Source organism: Piliocolobus tephrosceles, chromosome 15 (assembly GCF_002776525.5).
Source record: "Piliocolobus tephrosceles isolate RC106 chromosome 15, ASM277652v3, whole genome shotgun sequence".
NCBI classification, from domain to species: Eukaryota; Metazoa; Chordata; class Mammalia; order Primates; family Cercopithecidae; genus Piliocolobus; species Piliocolobus tephrosceles.
The window spans coordinates 33,401,136-33,426,047 of record NC_045448.1 but is presented as its reverse complement, the minus strand read 5'-3'; the positions used below and the strand labels follow the sequence as shown (position 1 = coordinate 33,426,047).

At 42.4% G+C, this 24,912-nt stretch overlaps 1 protein-coding gene across 4 annotated transcripts in view; it reads right to left on the bottom strand.

Annotated features, from left to right (window-relative positions):
- Positions 1–1,393: 1,393 nt before the first annotated feature.
- The window catches only part of LTBP1 (latent transforming growth factor beta binding protein 1), a 455,184-nt gene continuing 431,665 nt past the window's right edge, over positions 1,394–24,912 (bottom strand). For all 4 annotated transcript variants that reach the window (XM_023216379.2, XM_023216380.1, XM_023216381.1 and 1 more), the window contains 3 exons: positions 12,455–12,577; positions 4,486–4,635; positions 1,394–2,403 (listed from right to left, as the gene is read on the bottom strand). In XM_023216379.2, coding sequence (XP_023072147.1) covers positions 2,222–2,403; positions 4,486–4,635; positions 12,455–12,577 — 455 coding nt within the window. In that variant the 3' untranslated portion in view covers positions 1,394–2,221. The remainder of the gene's footprint in view (positions 2,404–4,485; positions 4,636–12,454; positions 12,578–24,912) is intronic.

Below are 24,912 nucleotides of genomic sequence, written 5' to 3'. Positions count from 1 at the left end.
CCGGCCTACTGTAGTTATTAAAATGCAAAACTTTTCAGAAAAAAATGTACATGGGCAGACATTTCTGCTGGATATGCCTAGCCATAGTTTGTTTTTAAAAACTCAGATGCTTTTTCAAGTAAAAGTGAATTTCAGCTAAAGTTATGAAACAATGGCATTACTGTGGTTGTGTAAGCAGGACTGGAACTGTGAAAGCTATTAAATCATTTTTCCTGTGATATGTATTTTAGTTTGCTAGGGCTGCCATAACAAAGTACCAAAAACTGGGTGGCTTAAACAACAGAAATGTATTTTCTCTCAAATCAGGAGGCCAGCCGTTGGTTGGAGTTCAGAGTTTGGGCAGGGTTGATTTCTTCTGAGGCCTGTCTCCTTGGCTTGCAGATGGTCACTGTCTCCCTGTGTCTTCACAGGGTCTTTCCTGTGTATCTGTGCCCTAATCTCTTCTTCTAAGTGTTACAGGTAGTCAGACAGGCATGAGAGGGTTCTTCCCCCATCCACTAGGAATGTCAGGTGATGGTTCGGCAGTGACCACATTACCTCTCTAAAAGCGATCAACTGGCAGCTGAAGCCAGGGAGGCGCCATTTCCTGAGGGCCCACGCCTGCTGCACTGAAGTGTTAATTGAATGCAGGTGCCAAAGAGCTGCAACTTCCTGGGTATGAACATTAAGGACAAAATGGCGGGGTAGGACCTTCCAGGGGCACACCACCAGAAAAGGGAAGAAAGCCTCAGACGGGCATGTGTACAGCTGCCTCAACACTGTGTGTGCTCACTTCCCAAGTGTAAGGAGGGCGCTGTGTGTGTGCAGGCAGCCCACCCTAAGGGAAGAATCATGGGAAAGGGGCCAGCCTGTGAAATCCTCACTAGGTTCAAAGTTAAACACTGCACTTGGCCTTCAGGTGCCCACTTTTCCAAGTGAACTTCCCTTTCTTTCCTGCTCTAAAACCTTTTTAAATAAACTTCCATTTCTGCTCTGAAACTTGCCTGATCTCTTTTTCTGCCTTATGCCCCTCAGTCAAATTCTTTCTTCTGAGGAGGCAAGCATTGAGGTTGCTGCAGACATATATGGATTCGCCACCGGTAACTCAGATACCTTCTATGGGTGACACAAGGACAGCAGTCATATTGGATGAGGGCCACACCAATGACCTCATTATCCTTAATTACCTCATTAGAGATCCGATCTCCAAATCTAGTCACTTTCTGAAGTATTAGAGGTTAAAATTCCAACATATGAATGTTAGGGGAAACAACTTAGCCCCTAACAAGATCTAACACATTTAATGATTCACTTGTAAAAGACTCTACGTTAACAGAAGACCATTGGTAAAAATAAAAGTGGGGAGAGTGGGATACAACTGATACACGTGTACTCATTGACAATTACTCTCAGGTAGAATTTTTTCTACAAAAATGGTGATTTATTTCACTTTAACATACAATGGTAGATATATTGGGGATCATCAAATTTTAAAAAATTTTTGTTGGGCTTACTTTACATATTACAATACTAACGTAAGCTTATAAACTCTTCCATTTCAGTGAAGGAAAGGGATCCAATTGACACCTGCTAGCAGCTTGGCTAAGAATGGACATTAACATTGGACAAAACATTGAAAATATAAAGTACTTTTCTCCAAATGTGTATAAAAGTTTTGAAACAAAATCACTGCCTGCTCCACAGGACAGACAATTTGAATTTCAAAAATGCTCCAGGCCAGGAATTGCATAACCCTGTGTAACAATACTTATAATACAGCTTAACAATATTTTATCGAAGACTTTTTCATTTGAGAGTTTAAAAAAACTGAAGGAAAAGAAAAACAGTAGCCAAGGAACTGCACAACCAAACAATGAAAATTATATAAAATATTTCCACCACTATTTAAATGCCAAATTTAATCAAGCAATAGTAAAAAAACAAAACAACATAATAATACAACCTTCTGTTTAAAATAACAGCACTGTTCCACCTCTCTTCCATTGAATTTTACATATGAACAGACTATATATACTGGTTTTTCAGAGAAATGTCCATTTGGTCTGCAACACCTGTTGGGCTCATCCTAAGTCCTCTCATTGTCTTCAGAGGACTTGCAACTCCATGCTATTTCTGTATTTCCAGCCTTCCGGGTTAGGTGCAATGTCTCAAGTATAATACATTTCTCCCTTTTCCTTTACACAGTGCAGAGTATATGGGCTTAGGTTATGTAGATTCCGTTTCACTCCAGGTCACTGTCTTTCTCTAAATTCAAGGCGGTATTCAACGGAGTGCAGTAGTTCGGCTTGTCAGAAGGTACATAGCCTGGCAGACACAAACACTTGTAGGAACCTTCGGTGTTAATGCACTTGGCATTCTTGCAGAGAGACATCCGGTTGTTCAACTCATCGCATTCATTTACATCTGCAATAAGTCAAACCATGCAGGTAAACAATCTTTGATATTGCTCTGTGAGGACACATAACCTACTTGAGGCTTACCTGAGGCATCGAGGCAGCCTAAACGCTGCCCTTCCCCCGACCACCCCAAGTAAGCAAGCTATCTCCACCTTGCTTCAACCACAGACAAGATAAAGGGGACTTTTTAGATCTTAAAGAGGTAGATTATCAGGGAGGTCCTAGGACTTCTTTCCCTGTTATCGAGCACAGCATGAGCATTTTGTGAGCTTGACATTTTCTAGTAGAACCTCAAGAAAGAGGAATTATATTACTTCCAAATTCCTTCCCATAGGCATGGAGGAACTGCTAGATTTGTCAAGAGGAACCAGATACCTAAGCAGAGACCTCGCCACACAGCCTCTCTAAAGCCTTCCCTAACATTTGCAGACCTCTTTCTATACGAGATCCATTTAGGCTCTCACTCACTTGAAACATCTGTTAAGAACCTAGGTTACCTATTTTAAAGACACACCATGGATTAAAACTCACAAAAGCAAAGTGGGCAAAAGGACTGCTTCAAGAGGAAGAAGAGGCCAGGCGCGGTGGCTCACACCTGTAATCCCAGCACTTTGGGAGGCCGAGGTGGGCGGATCACGAGGTCAGGAGATCGAGACCATCCTGGCTAACACGGTAAAAACTCGTCTCTACTAAAAATACAAAAAATATTAGCCGGGCCTGGTGGTAGGTGCCTGTAGTCCCAGCTATTCGGGAGACTGAGGCGGGAGAATGGCGTGAACCCAGGAGGCAGAGCTTGCAGTCAGCTGAGATAGTGTCGCTGCACTCCAGCCTCCGCGACAGAGCGAGACTCCTTCTCAAAAAAAAAAAAAAAAAAAAAAAAAAAAAGCCGGGCACAGTGGCTCAAGCCTGTAATCCCAGCACTTTGGGAGGCCGAGACGGGCGGATCACGAGGTCAGGAGATCAGGACCATCCTGGCGAACACGGTGAAACCCCGTCTCTACTAAAAAATGCAGAAAACTAGCCAGGCCAGGTGGCGGGCCCCTGTAGTCCCAGCTACTCGGGAGGCTGAGGCAGGAGAATGGCGTAAACCCGGCAGGCGGAGCTTGCAGTGAGCTGAGATCCGGCCACTGCAGTCAATGCAGTCAAGCCTGGGTGACAGAGCGAGACTTGGTCTCAAAAAAAAAAAAAAAAGAGGGAGAAGAAAAATAAAAGAAAAACTTGTGGCAAACAGGCTCTGAAAGACAACACTAGGTCACAGAGAGAAGGTTAAACGTATATTTCCTGTTCTTTTCAATGTAAGAGGTGGGGCAACATGACAGCTTTGGGAGGAGTTTCATTCAAATGGTTACTAGGAAGCTGTACTTTTTGCAGATGTCTACACCCCCTTATGCTAGTGTCAAGTATTCAAGTAAATCATTACTTGCTGCAATCAAAAGCTAAATTTAAGAGTCAAAGTGATTATCTGGGATATTCTGGCCTTTCCTCCAATATTTATCACTATTTGGATTCTTTTTTTTTTTTTCAATCCTCACTGTCCTAAATGAAACACCAACTCTTTCTTTTTAAAAAGAATTGTGGTAGGCTGGGTAAGGTGGCTCACACCTGTGATCCCAGCACTTTGGGAGGCCAAGGCGGGCGGATCACCTGAGGTCAAAAGTTCAAGACCATCCTGACCAACATGGTGAAACCCCGTCTCTACTAAAAATACAAAATTAGTCACGTGTGGTGGCGCAAGCTTGTAATCCAGCTACTCAGGACGCTGAGGCAGGAGAATTGCTTGAACCTGGGAGGCAGAAGTTGCAGTGAGTCAAGATCACCCCAGTGCACTCCAGCCTGAAAACTCCATCTCAAAAAAAAAAAAAAGAATTGTGGTAAAATATACAGAACATATTTACCATTTTAACCATTTTTAAGTATACAGTGGCATTAGGTATATTCATACTGTACTTAATGTACATCCCCAGAATTTTTCTCATCTTCCCAAACTGAAACTCAGCAAATCTATCTTAAATGTTCTCTACTGATTGAGGTATGGACATGGGGGTGTCAGGAAAAAATTATTGTACCATAAAACACATATCATTCTTACCAACACAGGTCATCTTGGCTGTATCCAAGTGATACCCATCAAAGCAATCACAGGTGTAACCTTCCTGGACCCTCACACAGCGACCATTTTCACACCCATTAAGGATGCCACATTCCTCAGCCTGTAACTCCTCAAAGCTATTTAGAAAACCTGAAAAGGAAAGGGCAGAAGCTAAGTTAGACCTTTTCAACGTCCTACACCATTTTTTAAACGATATTTAGATGATGGTTCATTTTCTAAATAGACATATATATGTCCACATATATTTCAGACATCTTAAAGTTAGCATTAGAAATGCTGAACGTAGCTGTGTAAAATAGCATAAAAATAAAAAAATTTATATATTTTGTGTAGAGTAGCCTCATATTTTGAATTCTGATGTTCTATGTTAAAATCACATAAAATGAAAGCAAGTACAGTTTTTGTTTTTGATCTTAATTATTAAAAGTGTTCATCCAAAGTTACAAACTTCCTGAGTTCCCAGTAGGGCAAATGTCAGATTCTCAGGACAAAACTGACAGAATTCACTATTGGAGTCTAGTAAGCATTTGCTAAGAACATCCGTAAGAGTGTAAGGCAATACATTTTCAGCTGGAGTTTGTAAGACCAGGGAGAAGCAGGCTGGCCTTGTCATGTGTTTGTTTGCTCTGGCTACGGAATGAGCCTTACAAAAGGGCTGCCAGGGTATCAAAGGACAAATTCAGTAAAAGGGCCTCAAAACATCCTAATAAATGAGAAAGAACATCATACTTGTGTTTAGAAAACCAAAAGTCTGGGCTCATGCCTATAATCCCAGCACTTTGGGAGGCTAAGGCAGAGGGATCACCTGAGGCCAGGAGTTTAAGACCTGTGTGGCCAACATGGTAAAACCCTGTCTCTACTAAAAATACAAAAAATTAGCTGGGCATGGTGGTGGACGCCTGTAATCCCAGCTACTCGGGAGGCTGAGGCAGAAGAATCGCTTGAGCCTGAGAGGTGGAGGTTGCAGTGTGCTGAGATCACAGTCACTGTCCAGCCTGAGCGACAGAGCGAGACTCTGTCAAACAAACAAACAAAAACAAAACCAAAAAACAAAAAGTCTTTTTTTAAGGAAACAAAGAAACTGTTGTTTGGCTCTTTTTATAGTTTAGATCTCTTAAAACCAAGTCAGAGCTAGATTTTAGAGTTTTTGTGATATAAAAACAATTTAGCCAGGCATCAAGAGTGTTTAGCTCTCATTTTGCAGAGGAAAGTTCTAAACATAAATCCACAGTGACCCAACACACTGTCATGTGGCCTCTCATCTCCTCTCTCTTCCCAATAGTACCACAAAGTAGCTTCAAAAAATAAAAAAATATGGCTAGAACTTTCTATCTGGCCTTTGAAGTAATTCTCCAGTGGAACCACAGGGGGCAGCAAAATATCATTGCTTATGGAGGGCAATAAGGTCTAACTTGGAGGAACTGGACAAGGATATGGAGTTTGGTCTCGTTGGTCACCAAAAAGCAACCAACTTAGCCAGCTTTTTTTTTTTTTTTTCTTTTTTTCCCTAAACACGGAAATAAAGACTTACTTCTCTTAACAACAACAAAAAAGAAGTTTCAACAATGACTAAAGTGCCTGGAGTCAACATGGAGACAAATTTGGTCAGAGTTTCTCTTATATTCTAAGATTAGGTGCCCTGAGGGGAGATAGGTGAAGAAGAAACTTTAGAGCTTGCCCTTCAGAGAAGAAAGTGGGTTTTAGATATGATCTAAAAATATACAATAAGTGAATGTTAAATTATCTCTTTGCGTAAAAACAATACACTGGTAATGGGGGACGTGAGTTCCCATTCCCATTTCACTATGTGTACATTATAAACTTGGGCAGAAAGCTTATTTTTCTCACTTATGAAATAAAAGCACTGAATTTTATGATCTCTAAAGCCCCACTCAATTATAGGTTTATTTTGTGGAAATGAACCATGGGATTTGAATCAGAGGAACTGGGTCTTCTGCTCATGCCTGTGACCCTGGCCAAGTCACTTGATTTTGCTGAAACCAGGTTCCTCATTTAAAAATAGAGAAATGATGCTATGTAGAATGGCAGACCCAATGTTGAACACAATGTCTGCACTCAGTAGGAAGTATTTTGTAATGAATGAACACTTTTCTACCTTGTAAAGACTAAATGAGATTTGGCATAAGTTTGGGGGATAAAAAAGAAAATATGGTACATATACATCATAGAATACTATGCAGCCATAAAAAGGAATGAGATAATGTGTTCTGCAGGAACATGGATGGAGTTGGAGGTTATTATCCTTAGCAAATTAAAACAGGAACAGAAAATCAAATACCACACGTTCTCACTTGTAAGTGGCAGCTAAATGATAAGAACTTATAAATACAAAAAGGGAAACAACAATGACTTTCCTCACAGAATTGGAAAAAACTACTTTAAAGTTCATATGGAACCAAAAAAGAGCCCACATTGCCAAGACAATCCTAAGCAAAAAGAACAAAGCTGGAGGCATCATGCTACCTGACTTCAAACTATACTACAAGGCTACAGTAACCAAAACAGCATGGTACTCCTACCAAAACAGAGATACAGACTAATGGAACAGAACAGAGCCCTCAGAAATAATACCACACATCTACAACTATCTGATCTTTGATAAACCTGACGAAAACAAGAAATGGGGAAAGGATTCCCTCTTTAATAAATGATGCTGAATAAATGATGCTGGGAAAACTGGCTAGCCATATGTAGAAAGCTGGAACTGGATCCCTTCCTTACACCTTGTATGAAAATTAATTCAAGATGGATTAAAGACTTAAATGTTAGACCTAGAACCATAAAAACGCTAGAAGAAAAACTAGGCAATACCATTCAGGACACAGGCATGGGCAAGGACCTCATGACTAAAACACCAAAAGCAATGGCAACAAAAGCCAAAATTGACAAATGGGATCGAATTAAACTAAAAAGCTTCTGCACAGCAAAAGAAACTACCATCAGCGTGAACGGGCAACCTACAGAATGGGAGAACATTTTTACAATCTACCAAATTTACAATTTTACAATCTGACAAAAGGGCTAATATCCAGAATCTACAAATAACTTAGACAGATTTACAAGAAAAAAATCAAACAACCCTATCAAAAAGTTGGCGAAGGATATGAACAGACACTTCTCAAAAGAAGACATTTACGCAGCCAACAGACACATGAAAAAATGCTCATCATCACTCGCCATCAGAGAAATGTAAATCAAAACCACAATGAGATACCATCTCACATCAGTTCGAATGGCAATCATTAAAAAGTGAGGAAACAACAGGTGCTGGAGAGGATGTGGAGAAATAGGAACACTTTTACACTGTTGGTGGGACTGTAAACTAGTTCAACCACTGTGGAACACAGTGTGGCGATTCCTCAAGGATCTAGAACTAGAAATACCATTTGACCCAGCCATCTTATTACTGGGTATATACCCAAAGTACAAATCATGCTGCTATAAAGACACACGCACACATGTGTTTCTTGCGGCACTATTCACAATAACAAATACTTGGAACCAACCCAAATATCCATCAATGATAGACTGGATTAAGAAAATGTGGCACATATATACCATGGAATACTATGCAGCCATAAAAAAGGATGAGTTCATGTCCTTTGGAGGGACATGGATGAAGCTGGAAATCATCATTCTGAGCAAACTATTGCAAGGACAGAAAACCAAACACCGCATGTTCTCACTTATAGGTGGGAATTGAACAATGAGAACACTTGGACACGTGGCGGAGAACATCACACACTGGGGCCTGTAGTGGGGTATGGGGAGGGGGGAGGGATAGCATTAGGAGAAATGCCTAATGTAACTGATGAGTTAATGGGTACAGCACACCAACATGGCACAGGTATACATATGTAACAAACCTGCACGTTGTGCACATGTACCCTAGAACTTAAAGTATAATATAATAATAATAAAAAAAGAACTTACTCATGTAACCAAATACCACAAAAAAAAAAAAAAAGAAGAAGGAAACAACAGACACTAGTGGAGGGTGGGAGGAGGGAGAGGAGCAGAAAAGGTAACTATTGGGTACTGGGCTTCACACCTGGGTGATGTAATAATCTGTACAAAAAAACCCCATGACATGTTACCTATGTAACAAACCTTTACATGTACCCCTGAACCTAAAAGTTAAAAAAATTTGTACCATTAAAAAAATCGAGTAATACATCCATGGCAGGCCCATTTTAAAACTTTAAAGGAGAAAAAGAGTCCCAGCTACTCAGGAGGCTGAAGCAGGAGAATCTCCTGAGCCCATGAAGTGAAGACCAGCCTGGGCAATATAGTGAGACTCCTATTCTCAAAAAAAAAAAAAAAAAAAAAAAAAAAAAAAAAAAAAAAAAAAAAAGTGACACCACATACTCAAAGCCAGTTAAGAAACACTGACAAAAAATAAAGTTTAATCTATGACAATGTTTTCAGATCCCATGTATCACAGCAAAATCATTTTTACTTCACAGCTAATACATTTTTTATTATTACAGAAATTATAAAAAGTAAAACTTGAAACTTCCCACACATCAGGCAGGCTCCCCAAAATACTTCTTTAGGACTCTAAAACAGGTCAGGACACTACAGTCTCTGGTCCAAATCTGGCCTGCTACCTATTTTTGTAAATAAACACAGTCACGCCCATTTGCTGCTGTGCTATCTAAGGGCTGCTTTTGTGAAACGACAGCAGAGTTGAATACCTACAGCAGAAACCACATGGCCTGCAAAGCCTACAGATTTTACCATGTGGGCTGGGTGTGGTGGCTCACACCCGTAATCCCAGCACTTTGGGAGGCTGGGGCAGGTGGATCACAAGGTTAGGAGTTCAAGACCACCCCGGCCAACATGGTGAAACTCCATCTCTACTGAAAATACAAAAATTAGTTGGGCATGGTGGTGCATGCCTATAATCCCAGGGTTACTCAGGAGGCTGAGGTAGAACAATCAGTTGAACCCAGGAGGTGGAAGTTGCAGTGAGGCAAGATTGTGCCATTGCTCTCCAGCCTATGCAACAGAGGAAGACTAGGTCTCAAAAAAAAAAAAAAAAAAAAAAAAAAAATTACTGCCTGGCCCTTTATAGAAAAAATGTTTGCCTATTCTCTGCTCTAGTAAATTGCAGTTTTAGAAGTACTGCTCTCCCTAAAGGTAACAGAGACGGTGAACCATAAAGGTGATAAGAAACCTCACTCAGCCTCAGTCTATATTACTATCTACCCAACATGATCATTTTTGCAGCAGGGCCCAAAAGCCCTTGCTGGAGGTCAGAAAACTGGCTGGGAAGGGGGAAATATTTCTCTGCAACTTGTAAGAAATGTAAAGGCTATTACATCGTCCAAGCTGGAGGTCTTGGAACTGCATCTCAATTTCCTATGTTGCTAAATAGGAAATTGATGTGACATCAATATGTTTATTTCCTAACATTTGTAGTAAATTAAAAAAAGAGCTTTAAAGCAGTGCCAGCATTAAAAAGAAGGTACATAAGCCAGACATTTCAACATGAAAATTCCTGGAATCCAAACTATAATGCCACAGAGGCTTCTGACTTATAGACTGAGTCCTCCCCCACGACCCATCAGTGCATGGGATTTTGGTCCTCCATTTGTCCTGCGCTTACTGAGGTTTCAATGCTTTTCATGATCCCAGGCTCTTGCTTACATTTAAGAACAGAGTTATTGAGGAGGTCTAGGGAGGAAAGCTGTAAGCCACAGATTTGTCAGAGTTGCATATAGACTTAACCTGGTATTCCTGATTTATGGGGCAAGCTGGGCTTTCTTTCAACCTTAATAATTCTCCCTTCCTTTTTCCTTAAGTAAACGTTTACCGACCCATAACATATACAGAGAAGCATCAAACCCTAAGTGCACAGTCTTGCTGTGAGTGCACTCTGGTCCATTTCATAAAGTGCTGCGTGGTTATGTGTTGTGGATGAAAAGAGTGTTGTTCATCTATGGTGTTAGGAGTCAGGACAGTGGTTACACTAGGGAGGGGGGTGGAAAAGGGCACCAGGGGCCTTCTGGAGGCTGGCACTGCTCCTGACCTGGGTGGGAGTCACACAGGTGTGTGTTAATCAGCCTAGCTGGATTAACAGCATGTTCTTATCATGGACATTTTAAAACATTCTTAATTCTACTAGATGATCAATACACTACATCCTTCAAAAAAAAAAAAGGGAAGGGAGGACAAGCAGGGAATGAAGAAGGGAGAGAAAGGGAAAAGAGAAAGAGAAGGGAAGGAAAAAAAATAAAAGCTCTTGATGCAGAACTGAACTAGCTCTTAAATTCAACTAGAAATCTCATGCTGCTGCCCCAGAACTGGGTCCTGGCTGGGATGCTTCATGCACAGGTGACAGGGCCCAGGACAGAAAAAAGCTCCATTGCACTTTTCTCTAAAGTCCTAAGTCAAACTCTTTGGTCGGCAGCAATTACCTATCTTAAAAATGTGGTGCAGGCCAGGCATGGTGGCTCACACCGGTAAGCACTTTGGGAGGCCGAGGCGGGTGAATCGCTTGAGTCCAGGAGTTTGAGACCAGCATGGACAACACGGTGAAAACCCCATCTCTACGTAAAAAATACAAAACTTAGCCATGCATAGTGGCACATGCCTGTAGTCCCAGCGACTCGGGAGACTGAGGTGGGAGGATCGCTTGAGCCCAGGAGGCAGAGCTGCAGTGAGCTGTGATCATGGCACTGCACTCCAGCCTGGGCAACAGAGTGAGACCCTATCTCAAAAAAAAAATTTGTGGTGAAGCTACACATGTGAGGATGGTCCCTCTGTGAGCTGTGGATGAGGCTCCCGAAATGGGCATTCCCCTGTTCTTGTTCTTGAAGTGAGACTATCTACTATATACTAATATTTCATTGTGGATCTCCTGCTGTTTCAGACTTCAAATTGTCTGCATTTGAAAAGTCCGATTTGAGCTTGTGTGTTTGTAGGCTTCCTCACACAGCACTGACGTTCTAAAGGGGATCACAATTTGCAGATACACACTCCCACCTCCCCCAGGAAAGCTGTGCTCACTAATCCAGGAAAAGTTGGCACATATTATTTCTTACTCAATAAATCCCCTCACCAATGTATTTTAAAAAGTCATTTCTGACCAAAAGGGCAATTCTTTTCCTACCTCCTACTCTAAAACATGTATAATAATGATCAACTTGTACAGTTAACATTTGCCATTTCCCTGTAGGAAAAAAAGGCTGCAATACAACTGGGCTCTCATGGAAACCTTGGCCCTCAAACTGGTCCACCACTTAAAGAGCAAAGAAATGATTTTGTTATAGAAAATATAACGATAGACTGGGCACGGTGACTCATGCCTATAATCCCAGCACTTTGGGAGGCCGAAACGGGTAGATCACAAGGTCAGGAGTTCAAGACCAGCCTGACCAACATGGTGAAACCCAGTCTCTACTCACAATACAAAAATGAGCTGGGTGCGGTGGTGCACACCTGTAATCCCAGCTACTTGGGAGGCTGAGGTGGGGGAATCACTTGAACCCGGGAGGTGGAGGTTGCAGTGAGCTGAGATCGTGCCACTGCACTCCAGCCTGGGTGATGGACTGAGACTCCGTCTCAAAACCTTAAGAAAAATAAATATAACAGTACCTCCACCAGCAAGACTATTCATCAGATGCAATGGTTCTTTCTGTTTGTTTTCTTTTGAGATAGGGTCTGGCTCTGTTGCCCAGGCTGGAGTGCAGTGGTGTGATCTCAGCTCAGGAATGATGCAGTGGTTCTTAGACTCACCCGTGCAGAAGGACTGCCCTTGTGAAACAAAGATGGCTGGGTCCCACCCTAGACTTCCTGACCAGTGGGTCTGAGGTGGGAACACAAATGCTGCATTGCTAACAAGTTGCCATTACATTTTGAGGACCACTGATTAATCTTCAACCACAACTTAGCATCAAAGGAACAAGGTTATTTTGCTTACGGTCTTGGATGAAGTAGGGATCGGCTTCTGGAGCATACTGTTCACTGAAGTCAACCAAGGCGTCCCGTCCATATGGCTGCCGGCGTCCCGTCACGGGGATGTTACACAGCTGAGCATAGTCATCTAAGGAGTGGACAAGCAGCGTGAGGCCCCATCACTGTTGGCTCGCACCTGCCCCACCCCCTCGCCGCTCAGAGTGACGGGAATCTGCAGGCGCACCCTTCCACGTGTGCCTCCATCTTCTGCGTACCACGGAGCCTGGAAAGTGTCTGAATATCTTTTGATGGGAATTTTATACATCCACCTACAGTGACTGCTGTAGAGCATAATTCAGGTTCCAAATTGAAGATCAAAAATATTAGCTCAACAGTGGGTACACCACATCCCAGAGCAGTAAAGGGCTGAAAAAATGGAGCCATCTGAGAGTGCTTCAGGCCTTTTGGAAGGATGGCTTTATCTAAACCCATCAAGAGTTATCATCAAAAACTTTTTTTTTTTTTTGAGACGGAGTCTCGCTCTGTCGCCCAGGCTGGAGTGCAGTGGCCGGATCTCAGCTCACTGCAAGCTCCGCCTCCCGGGTTCATGCCATTCTCCTGCGTCAGCCTCCCGAGTGGCTGGGACTACAGGCGCCCGCCACCTCGCCCGGCTAGTTTTTTTTTTTTTTGTATTTTTTAGTAGAGATGGGGTTTCACCGAGTTAGCCAGGATGGTCTCGATCTGCTGACCTCGTGATCCGCCCGTCTGGGCCTCCCAAAGTGCTGGGATTACAGGCTTGAGCCACCGCGCCCGGCCAAAAACATTTTTAAAGTAGAAAGTAGTCATTCTGACAGAGTGGTGTCTTTTCACTCTCTACAGACAGGAAAAAATGTATCTCTGGTGTCCAAAAATGATACAGCACCAGGCAAGGATGCTGCTTAAATTTAGCAGCCACTATTATAACTCTACAGTCCCTATGGATAGCATTATAGCAATGCTGAGAGTCCTAATAATCACGGTAACAAGAACAGCAGTGGTATTAAGATAATCAGAACAGTAGCGTGCTCCTGGATTAGTGAGCACAGCTTTCATGCGGGAGGTGGGAGTGTGCTACATATTGTTCTAAGCACTTAATATGCACCAATGCACTAAAACACTCACACCACCCTATGAAGAGGCTGTACCATCTCCATGTTACCAGTGAGGAAACAAAAGCACAGAGAGGTCACATGACAGCTGCTGTGTGGCAGCACGTGGTTTGAAGTCAGAAATGAAGCTCCAGAGTGCAGTTTTCACATTTGTCTCTCCTGCAATGATCTCAGCTCCTTTGAAATTCCTGTCCTTAGCATCTCTGCACCGCAGCTAGACTCATCTGTGGTTTCCACGTCGTGAGGCCGTATCGCTGTTCCACACTGGTCAGTCCCATGGCGCCCTGACTCCTAGACTCCCCTTTACTCCTGCCCCTAGGACCCATCAGTGCATGGGATTTTGGTTCTCCATTTGTCCTGGGGTTACTGAGGTTTCAATGCTTTTCACGATCCCAGGCTCTTGCCTACATTTAAGAACAGAGTTACTGAGAAGGCCTAGGGAGGGAAACTGTAGAAAGGACAACTTCATGTTCTGAGTATGTTCCAGAAAATACACTCTCCAAAGATACGTGTAGCAGCTGGCGAAATTCTGGGGCTCCACGGATGTCAACAGCTCTGTTAGGACTGTGAGGTGCAGGCAAGGCTACAGGCCCCAGGACCAGATGGACATGAGTGTCCTGGCAGTCACACAAGGCAATGGCCACATTTGCCTGGAATTTTCCTCTATTGTGTTTATTCTTGTAACATTCAAAAAACAAAACAAAACAAAACAACAACAACAAAAAACACCACTAAGGCAATACTGTGAACTCTGAAGGCTTTCTTTTATCAGCTCCTACTTAAATGACTGGAGGAAGGAGGGTGAAGAATCAAAGGTGTGTGTGTATGCATGTGCACACGTGCACACACACATTCTGAGGATTGCCCAAAGCAAGTGTAAGGCCAGAAAAGACCTTGAACCACTGGATAGGGCAGGATTCTGGCTTCCCTGTCTAAAATTCTCCTTATGTGGAAGCATTCCAGGAATAACATTCAGACTCCAGACGTCCCAGCACTTTTGCATGAAACCATTCTGTGTGAAATATTAATTTCATTAAGGAAACAGCCGAACCTGGAAAAAGATTCTTGACTCGAAAGAAAAGAACTACTTCAAACAGAGAGAGCACAAATGGCTGTCAGTTCTTAAAGTTTGAAAACACAGAATTAAGGATTTCTTTGCAAGAGCAAAATTGCTGAAATGTTTATAAGTTTCAAGAACTGAGGTCATCTTCTCCCATGATTTTTTATATACATTTGTTGTACATCTGAAAGAGAGACTTGTTCCATATTTTATATTCAAGCCACAGTTGTGATCTAGAGGGGATATTAAAAATGAATTAGTCCTGGTACTCATTTTTAATAAAATTTTATTTATTATTTTTTAAAGAAAGGGTTGGCTGGGCACGGTGGCTCCCACCTCAGGCCGAGGTGGGTGGATCACAAGGTCAAGAGATGGAGACCATCCTGGCCAACATGGTGAAACCCAATCTCTACTAAAAACACAAAATTAGCTGGGTGTGGTGGCACGTACTTATAGTCCCAGCTACTCGGGAGGCTGAAGCAGGAGAATCGCTTGAACCCAGGAGGCAGAGGTTGCAGTGAGCCGAGATCGCGCCACTGCACTCCAGCCTGGGTGACAGAGCGAGACTCCATCTCAAAAAAACAAAACAAAACAAAAAAACAACAAAAGGGTCTCGCTCTGCCACCCATGCTGGAATGCAGTGGCACCATCGTGGTATCGTGGTTCACTGCAGCCTCAAACTTCTGGGCTCAAGCGATCCTTTTACCTCAGCCTCCTGAGTAGCTGGAACTATAGGCACGAGCCACCAAACCTGGCTAAGTTTTGTATTTTTTGTAGAGACAGGGTCTCGCTATGTTGCCCAAGCCGGTCTCAACTTCTAGGCTCAAGCGATCCTACCACCTTGGCCTCCCTAAGTGCTGGGATTACAGGTGTGGGCTGCCGTGCTTGGCCAAGGTACTTATTTTATAAAGCAATATCCAGAGGTGGCTGAGCATCCTGCTGGATGCCTGTTAGCTGTCAGAAAAGCTTTGCTGAGACTTGAGGTCCAGGGATGTCGAATGCCATGATCAGGGTCTGGCCAGGGCAGCCACCTTCAATCCAGTGCACTCCCCTAGACATGCTTCCTCCATCAAAGAAATGAGATGGGCTTGAGTCTCTAAGCTGTCACTCTACAGCAATGCCAGAGGGAAAGACCAAACATGACGCTGAAGAGGAAGGGCAGGCTCCTGTTCCTATGCAACGTTTAGGAACAGCTCCCTGCAAAAGGTGGACTTGAACTGAAACTAAGTAGGTATGTAGGAATTATGTTGCAGAAAAGATATTTTGGATTAATTTTTAAAAGCACATACCCAAAGGCATCAAGAAAGAAAACTAAGTTGTTTTTTGGAATTACCAAATGGTTCCTAAAGAAGTCTTCTGACTAGACTAAGGCTAGGGAAGCGGGCAGTGGAGGGTAATGGGTTGCGGGAGGTATTTCTGGGATACTCCACATCCTCCTTCCTTTCCTTTCTTCCCCTGCCATGCATTTTTTTTCCTCTTAAAATGCTAGAGTGTGTTGCGCTTTGCTGCTTCACTTTTCTCTAACACATTCACATTCCAGGCTCCAAGACAGTTTTGGTCAGTGATCAAAACATCCTTTCTGCACCACGTCTTCTCTTTTGTGTCTGAAGATGTGCTAGAGTCCCGTCATCACCAGGAAATATATTTTGAGTTATTTTTCTGGGAGCCTGCACAGGTCTGTCCTAATCCATCCGCGCTGCCCTTGCCATTGTGCACATGTGCCCTGATTCTCGGCCAGGATCATGGGGTAATGGGAAGAACACCGGCTTCAGGAGGTGGAAGCTGGGGCTCAAGTCCTGATTGCGCCACTTACTCCCCAGCTTAACAGTTCTGGGCAAGCCTCAGTTTCCACATCTGTAACACAGGAACAAGAATTCTTGTTTGTCTACATCTGTGTTACTGACATGTAAAAAAATGAGGTAATATTGTGAAACGATTTTTACAATTTGAAGCACCAATAAAATGGAGAATCCAATTTTTTCTTGTGGGTGACATTGCTAAGTCCCTAGTGAACATTTGGAAATAAATGAAAAAAAAATTTTTTTAAGACAGTATTATAATGAGTGAGTGATTTACATTTTAATGTTAACAAAACATAAAAGCAGTGATCAACAGGCAAATAATTGTGCAGTGAATTAAGAGCAATGGAAGAACGGTCCACAGGTGTTTTTAAATCTCGTTTCAAGACTATTTGGAGTTTTTAAATAGGTAGAGGGAAACTAGCTCAGTAAACAGAGAAGTCTTCCCAGACTTCCTCTCAAACAAGGCACAAAACTTGACTGCCTTGGTAAATTTAATTACTTGGTTGGACAGTGAGAAAGTATGAACAGCAGCACATTTTAACATTAGATCATCAGAACTCAAAGTACAGGGGAAAAACTGATGTCCAAGAATTTTTAGTATAGGCCTAAATCAGATGTGTCTTACCTAAAGAATATGTTAATAGAAGAGAGTAGGTTGATAGAAGTGGATTTCACCATCTTTCAGGAAAGCAATGGGAATATCAGGAAATATTTTAATGTCTTGGGCAAGTCATCCTCTTTAGGATCTCGGTACAGGCAAATTTCTAGCACGTGCTGGACCTCTGAGCACCCCAAGCCACAAGCAGAACCCGTTCTAGCTAGGTAGCGGCTTGGCCTTGGTTATCTCTATGACTAGGTCACTGCTAAAGTCCAGCTTGGGGGACTGCATGAACTGTGGTTGGCTGAGAGTACGGAGCCCAAGAATAGCAGATCCCTGAATTATTTCCATAACTTCCTACAAGAACCCACAAGAAACTCTTGGCCGCTACTTCATCCAGCACAACATGCGGAGATGAACACATTTTCTATCCTTAGAATCTTTGTCTTTCTCCAAAACACCCTTTACTTATGGACATCAAGAACAATTAGTCACCTCCTTGTCTGGGGCTTGGTGCAGAGGAAAAGTTTTTGCTTAGCAGGGCTTGCCCTGGGAGGTGCACTTTGGAGACAGTCCCATCTGAGACCCCATACAATGTGTCCATCTGGAATCTAGCCAAATACCAATGGGAAAAGAACAGGAAATGGAACCAGTCACACCTCAAAGATCCTCCCCCATCCACTGCATTCCCCATGCCCCAAGGGCAAATGCTTAGCTCTTGATCAAAGCTATGAAAGATACACAAGGGATGCTATGGGACACCATCGCTAAGTGGTCTAAACAATATCCAGGCCACTGATCACACTAATTCCCCTGGCATGGCTGATTCATATGACAAATACTGTTGCTTTTCATCTTAAATTGAAAAAAGAAAAGGTTTACAAATTATCCCCTGGAGCCTGTGGGTGTGGGGCCCCTGCTGTTGGCAGCAATGGGAGGAACATTACTATATCCTTACTATAAGAAATCTCCATTCTTGATGACAGACACATGTGCAGGGCAGTCTGGACAGTCACATGTCACAATGCTACCCTGGCATGTGAGGAGACCAGGAGGTAAAGTTTTAATTCTGACTGAGGCAAATTAAATTCAGCTGTTTTTAGAAATGGTAGAGAGGTTGCAATTTCATTTTGCACACATCAGGGCTAAACATGCAATGCTCTGCAGTTTGAACTGTGTTATTCTCAAATATAAGAGAAACAAGGACCAATTCTCATGCATTAAGAAAAACAGATCAGTGCTAGGCGCAGTGGCTGATGCCTGTAATCCCAGCACTTTGGGAGGCTGAGGCGGGCAGATCACTTGAGCCCAGGAGCTTGAGACCAGCCTGGCCAACATGGTGAAACCCCATCTCTACAAAAAAAAATTCACAAATTAGCCAGGCATAGAGGCACACTGAGGCTACAGGATCATCTGAGCCCAGTTAAGTCCAGGCTGCAGTGAGTTGTGATCGTGCCACTGCACTCCAGCCTGAGCAGAGTGAGACCCTATCTTAAAAAAAAAAAAAAAAGAGAGAGAGAGAAAGAAACAGAAAAGTGGGTCACATTCTACTACTACAATTTCTAGACTAGGTATTTTTCTTACAGGTTTAAACATGGATTAATGACAATGGTGTTTCAAATACACAACTAGGAAACAGAGGGAGGAGATAAAGAGAATGAAATGACTGTCTCCTCCAGTGACTGAGAAGCCAGCATTATAACAGGCACTACTCTGTTTTTCCCCCAAGACAGAGTCTCGCTCTGTCGCCCAGGCTGGAGTGCAGTGGCGCAATCTCGGCTCACTGTAACCTCTGCCTCCCAGGTTCGAGTGATTCTTCTGCCTCAGCCTCCTGAGTAGCTGGGACTACAGATGTGCGCCACCATGCCCGGCTAATTTTTGTATTTTTAGTAGAGATGGGGTTTCACTATGTTGGCCAGGTTGGTCTTGAGCTCTTGACCTCGTGATCCACCTGCCTCGGCCTCCCAAAGTGCTGGGATTACAGGCATGAGCCACTGCACCCAGCCAATGGGCACTTTTCTTTAAACGAAATTAGCAAAAGATATGAAATTAGAAAAATGTTGGCCATTTACAGAACATTCTACTCTGTACCAGTAAAGAACAGTGGAAGAGAGACCTCCGTTGGTATTGCCACAACACTGTGAGACTGGATGTCTGCCTGGGTGTCTGTCCTGCTTTTTATCCCGGAATACATTCCTGCTTACAGTCTCCAGTGAATAGGCAGCAACACTCCTTCCCTGAAACCAAAATATGTGGCATCGTGACGCAGAATTGGATACACTGCAAACGCTTGGAATCAAAAGACTTGGGTTCTAGTCCTTGTTTCTCCACTTCCTAGTTCCTTGGTCTGGACACGTTTCTTTGAGCCTTAGTTTCTCCATTTATTGCACAGAATTATGGTACTCTTTGCCTTAGCTCTATTACAAGTGATTCATTCATTGCTTCATTCGGTAACCGACTGGCTGATGCATTCCTATAACAAAAAGCTGAGAATATGACAGATAGGGTGGGGCTTGAGAGTACGGAAAGATGTGACAATAGTCAATCAGGGCACACGCAATAACTTATCAGGATTACAGAGGCAATGACTAAAGTCGTCCTGGAAGAGCTGGGAAAGGCTTCAGCTTGAAAACAGCATCTGCAGCCAGGAGGTTAACCAGGTAGAAGAGGAAGGAAGGTAACTCAGAGAGAGTCATACGCATATATAATAGATAAGAAAGCATTAGGGAAGCTAGTCTGGGCACCGTGGCTCACGCCTATAATCCCAGCACTTTGGGAGGCCGAGGCGGGTGGATCACCTGCAGTCAGGAGTTCCAGACCAACCTGAACAATATGGTGAAACCCCGTCTCTACTAAAAATACAAAAATTAGCCGGGCGTGGTGGCAGGCGTCTGTAGTCCCAGCTACCTGGGAGGCTGAGAAAGGAGAAATGCTTGAACTCAGGAGGCGGAGGTTGCAGTGAACCAAGATCGCGCCACTGCACTCCAGCCTGGGTGACAGAGCGAGACTCTGTCTCAAAAAAAAAAAAAAAAAAAAAAAAAAGAAAAGAAAGCATTAGGGAGCTAACTACTGTAGATGCAGGCTACCGAACAATTGAAAACAGAAGAGTTAGCTAACATGCACTATTAAGTTCCTATGCACCAGACACTACTTTTGCATACACTGTTTCATTTAAAACTCAGAACTCTATGAAATAATCGTAATTAGCTCCTTTTGTTTCCAATAAGAAAATTACACTTTTTAATAGCATAACTTGCCTTGCCCAAGGTGAGGTGAGGGATTTGAACCTAAAGTGGTCTATTTGCCAAACCATGTTCTTTCTACTCCCCAGCTGCCCTTCTGAAACCCTGGGAAAAAAATTATTAAATACACTCCCTAGACCTTAAGCATCAGGTAAGCACTGAGTTCAGCAATAAGCATTTGTGACTAAAATTCCAGGGAGAGTAATAACCATGAATGCTGATGAGCTCAGCTCCACCAGGGGCCGCTCCATCATTAGCAGGATTTATGTTTATTGAATTTGCTCGATTTATTAGGTGAAAGAGATCAAATTGCTTAATGTTCAATTAAATTGTACTTGTCGAGGACAGGGAAGTAATGAAGTCTAAAGTCTTGGCAAGGTTTATATTCTGTGGGACTCCTGTAAATGTTAATACTCTAAGGAGACTCACGGGCCATAGACCAACCACGTTCCCACTCCCAACCTTCACCTAACGTTACCCTTCTCATTTTAGTGACTCCCAGAGTTTCCCAACAGACTGCTGTTTATGTAGCAAGACAAAATGAAGAAAGAGATTTGTTGGGTAGAAATATAAAAACAGTGGTTCCCTTTGCATTTTAAAACCTGGATTCAAACATTGATACTATTGTAATAGTATTAAACTGTGCCACACACAATAACTTTGAAATAATGATTGCCAATGTATCTGGGGCATAGGAAATATATTAAGTCTTATATCCAGGCAATTTCAGAGGAAATCAGGAATGAGACTTCCAAAATTGATAAGAGACAAGACTGAACAACACAATAAACAAAGAGGCAAATGAAAAGAGGGTTCCACGTGTTAAATTTCCAAACCGATCTACTTCGTATTTTTCCAGCTGCAAGGACAGGTAAACCACTTCATTTCCCCTTTCCTGCTCTTTAAATACCACTCTGAAGCAACAATCTGACAAGCCGATTTTGTTTTTAATTATACATACAAAGTACTTTTTTTTTCATCAAGTAAGAATGATTTAAAAACAGGAACTAAGCATGTGCTTAAGATAAGAATAAACGGGAGGCCGCATTACGTCGCCAATGTCGTAAATGCCACTAAATTGTTCTCTTTAGAGTTCTTAATTTCATGTTCTGTGAAGTTCACTACAATTTTTAAAGAGTCAAGAGAAACAAAAAATACAGGAGGGGAAAATATTTAATATGTTAACTCTGGAATTCATCTAACTTTAACTGGCAAAATCAGGCAATAAGACTAGATGATCTCGAAGGTCCTTTCTAGCTTGCAGATTCTATGATTTTGAATGGAAAACATTCTTTTTTTTTTTTTTTTTTTTAAAGACAGAGTTTCGTTCTTGGCCCCCAAGCTAGAGTGCAACGGCATGATCTCAGCTCATGGCAGCCTCTGCCTCCTGGGTTCAAGTGATTCTCCTACCTCAGCCCCCTGAGTAGCTGGGATTACAGGTGTGTGCCACCATGCCCAGCTAAATTTTTTTTTTTTTTTTTTTTTGTATTTTTTTAGTAGAGACAGAGTTTCACCATGTTGGCCAGGTTGGTCTCAAACTCCTGACCTCAGATGATCCACCCACTTTGACCTCCCAAAGTGCTAGGATTAAAGGTATGAGCCACCACATCTGGCCTGAGCAGAAAACGTTCTTATCATGGACTGTAAAACTCTTGGTAAGACAGTTTGTCTTTGAAACCCGTGGCTGTAACATAAGGTAATCACCACTAGATGATGCTGTTACCTTCAGGTGGTGCCCATCTAGATATTTTCAGAATGATGACAAACACGTAATTTAACAAACTGTAAGCATGGACAGTCTAATCTTCCCACGTATTATTTTGCTGAGGAAACTGAAGTTTACAGAAATTTTGTGATATTCCAAAGGTCAAGCCAGGATAAATTTTGTTTTCTTCTACTAAAAGTAATAAGTTATTAAATTATAAAGAAAATTGTTTTAATGTATTTTCATCTTGCTTTTTTTTTAAAGCTTCATAGCAGAGAAAGCTGTTCTAATATTTAAAACTCTCTTAATATTCAGAAGTTCAGATCTCTAGGTTCTGAATAACAAAGATACACCACTATCCATTATCATTATTGGAAGAGCAAGTTCTAGATAATTAATGTAATACGAAAATAACACTAAACATAGTCAATGACTAGTAACGAAAATGTATTCCATTCAATAACAGGAAGTAAGACATCACTGCAAAGTAAAAGATGGACTATTCTGAAATCCTGATTCTGTTTTATGATTTCTTTGTAGTCTGCCATTTACTTCAATCTGAGATGACTCTCCTCTTTCCTTCCCTTCTGGATCTATTCACTATCACATATAGTCCTAGTAACTTCTGCTTCTGGCAGTGATTTATTTGGAAGGGGCTCACAGATTACCACATGAATGCCATTAAAAGTAATGGCAGGGCCAGGCACGGTGGCTCACGCCTATAATCCCAGCACTTTGGGAGACTGAGGTGGGCAGATCACGAGGTCAGGAGATTGAGACCATCCTGGCTAACAAGGTGAAACTCTGTCTCTAATAAAAATACAAAAAATTAGCTGGGCATGGTGGCAGGCACCTGTAGTCCCAGCTCCTCGGGAGGCTGAGGCAGGAGAATCACTTGAACCCAGGAGGCAAAACTTACAGTGAGCTGAGATCGCACCACTGCACTCAAGCCTGGGCAACAGAGCGAGACTCTGTCTTGCGGGGCGGGGAGGGACAAGGCAATAGCAAAAACCGCAATTACTTTTGCACCAACCTAGTATTTTCTAGAATTGAGCAGTGCACAACCAGCACAACTGTTCACAACAGCTCAGCCTGCCACTGAGACTTGAAGCCCAGAAGGAAGCATAAAGAAGGCTTTGTTGTGTCAGAAGCCCTCCCAACAAGCTAATGATTTGTAATTTGCTTCTTTCTTAAGGTAGTGGCTACTGATGCTGAGCAAAACAATTACTTCCTAGCTTCTGCTCCCTGCAGATTTGTAAATACAAGAACCTGGTCATTCTAAGAACTTTCTTGATGTTTTTCTCCCAATCATAAGGGGCACAATCTATCTGTGGCATAAAAGGAGAATAAAATTTCCTTCATCCCTCCTCTGCCCGGCTTGCCTGCTCTGGCCATGAGGTCACTGTTTAACAGATATGGGTAGCCAGCAGCTTTGTTCTAGCCATAGTTATATTATTAGGTTCATAAAGAAGAGCTCAAAAGAAATTCAAATGTTAAGTTGAATTCAAAACCTCAAACTTAGAACAGTGCTTAAGCAATTAAAAATTAAGTGATTTTCTCAAAGTCAGACTCATCACAGTTCATTCTTCTTAGAGTATACTTCAACTAGCACTATTTTCAAAGAGAAAAAAAGAGCAAATTTTATTTAAAATATGTGAAAGTAGGCTGGGTGCGGTGGCTCACGCCTGTAATCCTAGCACTTTGGGAGGCCAAGGTGGGTGGACTGCCTGAGCTCAGGAGTTTGAGACCAGCCTGGGCAACACGGTGAAACCCCATCTCTACTAAAATAATAATAATAATAGTAATAATAAAAATAGCCGGGTGTGGTGGCATGCGCCTATAGTTCCAGCTACGCGGGAGGCTGTGGCAGGAGAATCGCTTGAACCCAGGAGGTGGAAGTTTCAGTGAGCCAAGATTGCGCCACTACACTCCGGCCTATGGGACAGAGCGAGACTCTGTTTCCAAAAAAAAAAAAAAATCTATCTATCTATCTATATCTATATCTAGATATATGAAAGTAAAATGTTCACTAGAACAAATCATGTAGTATCATACTGAATGGGCAATTCTAGAAAACTGAATGCCTGTTCATTATCTCTGATTTCAAAGGAGAAAATTTAACTTGCTAAGACTTTTACTTTGAGATACATTTGATTGCTTGTTGATATAGTTTGACTTTGGGTCCCCACCCAAATCTCATCTTGAATTGTAATCCTGATCTGGTGGGAGGTGACTGGATCACAGGGCAGTTTCCTCCATGCTGTTCTCACCATAGTGAGGGAGTTCTCAGGAGAGCTGATGCTTTCAAGTGTGGCACTTCCTTGCTCTTTCTCTCTTTCTGTCCTGTCGCCAGGTAAGAAGTGTCTGGCTTTACCTTCTGCCATGATTATAAGTCTCCTGAGGCCTCCCCAGCCATGAAGAACTGTCCTTTATAAACTACCCAGTCTCAGGTAGTATCTTTATAGCAGTGTAAAAACAGACAGATACACTTGTTAACTAACAATAAGTGTTGCTTTTTAGGATCAGATTGTTTACATGCATACCTGAATTTCTCTCCTTTCGCTCACACTAGAAAGATTTTAATAGGACACCAGTAAGATTATTATCATCATGAAATTTATTTTCTATTCAGAGTATTTTTTATAACAGAGAGTGGCCAAATACTTTCCTAGCACCTCCATGCAGTATAACTCTTAGGAAAAGTACCATGAATACAACTGAGACTCCAAGGCTCAAAGCTGTGTAAGAAGTAAAATTTCAGAAGTGCTCATGTCACCAACGAGTAACCCATTAATCAAACTTCTCTCGCCTTGAACTGTTCTCTAATGGCTGGTGAGGACACTGAGGCAATAGCTTCAATCAGTTTTCAAAACAGAGAGTTCATGCTACAGTGCAGTCTAGCAAGGTCCACTGGTCCTCCCTGGCCGG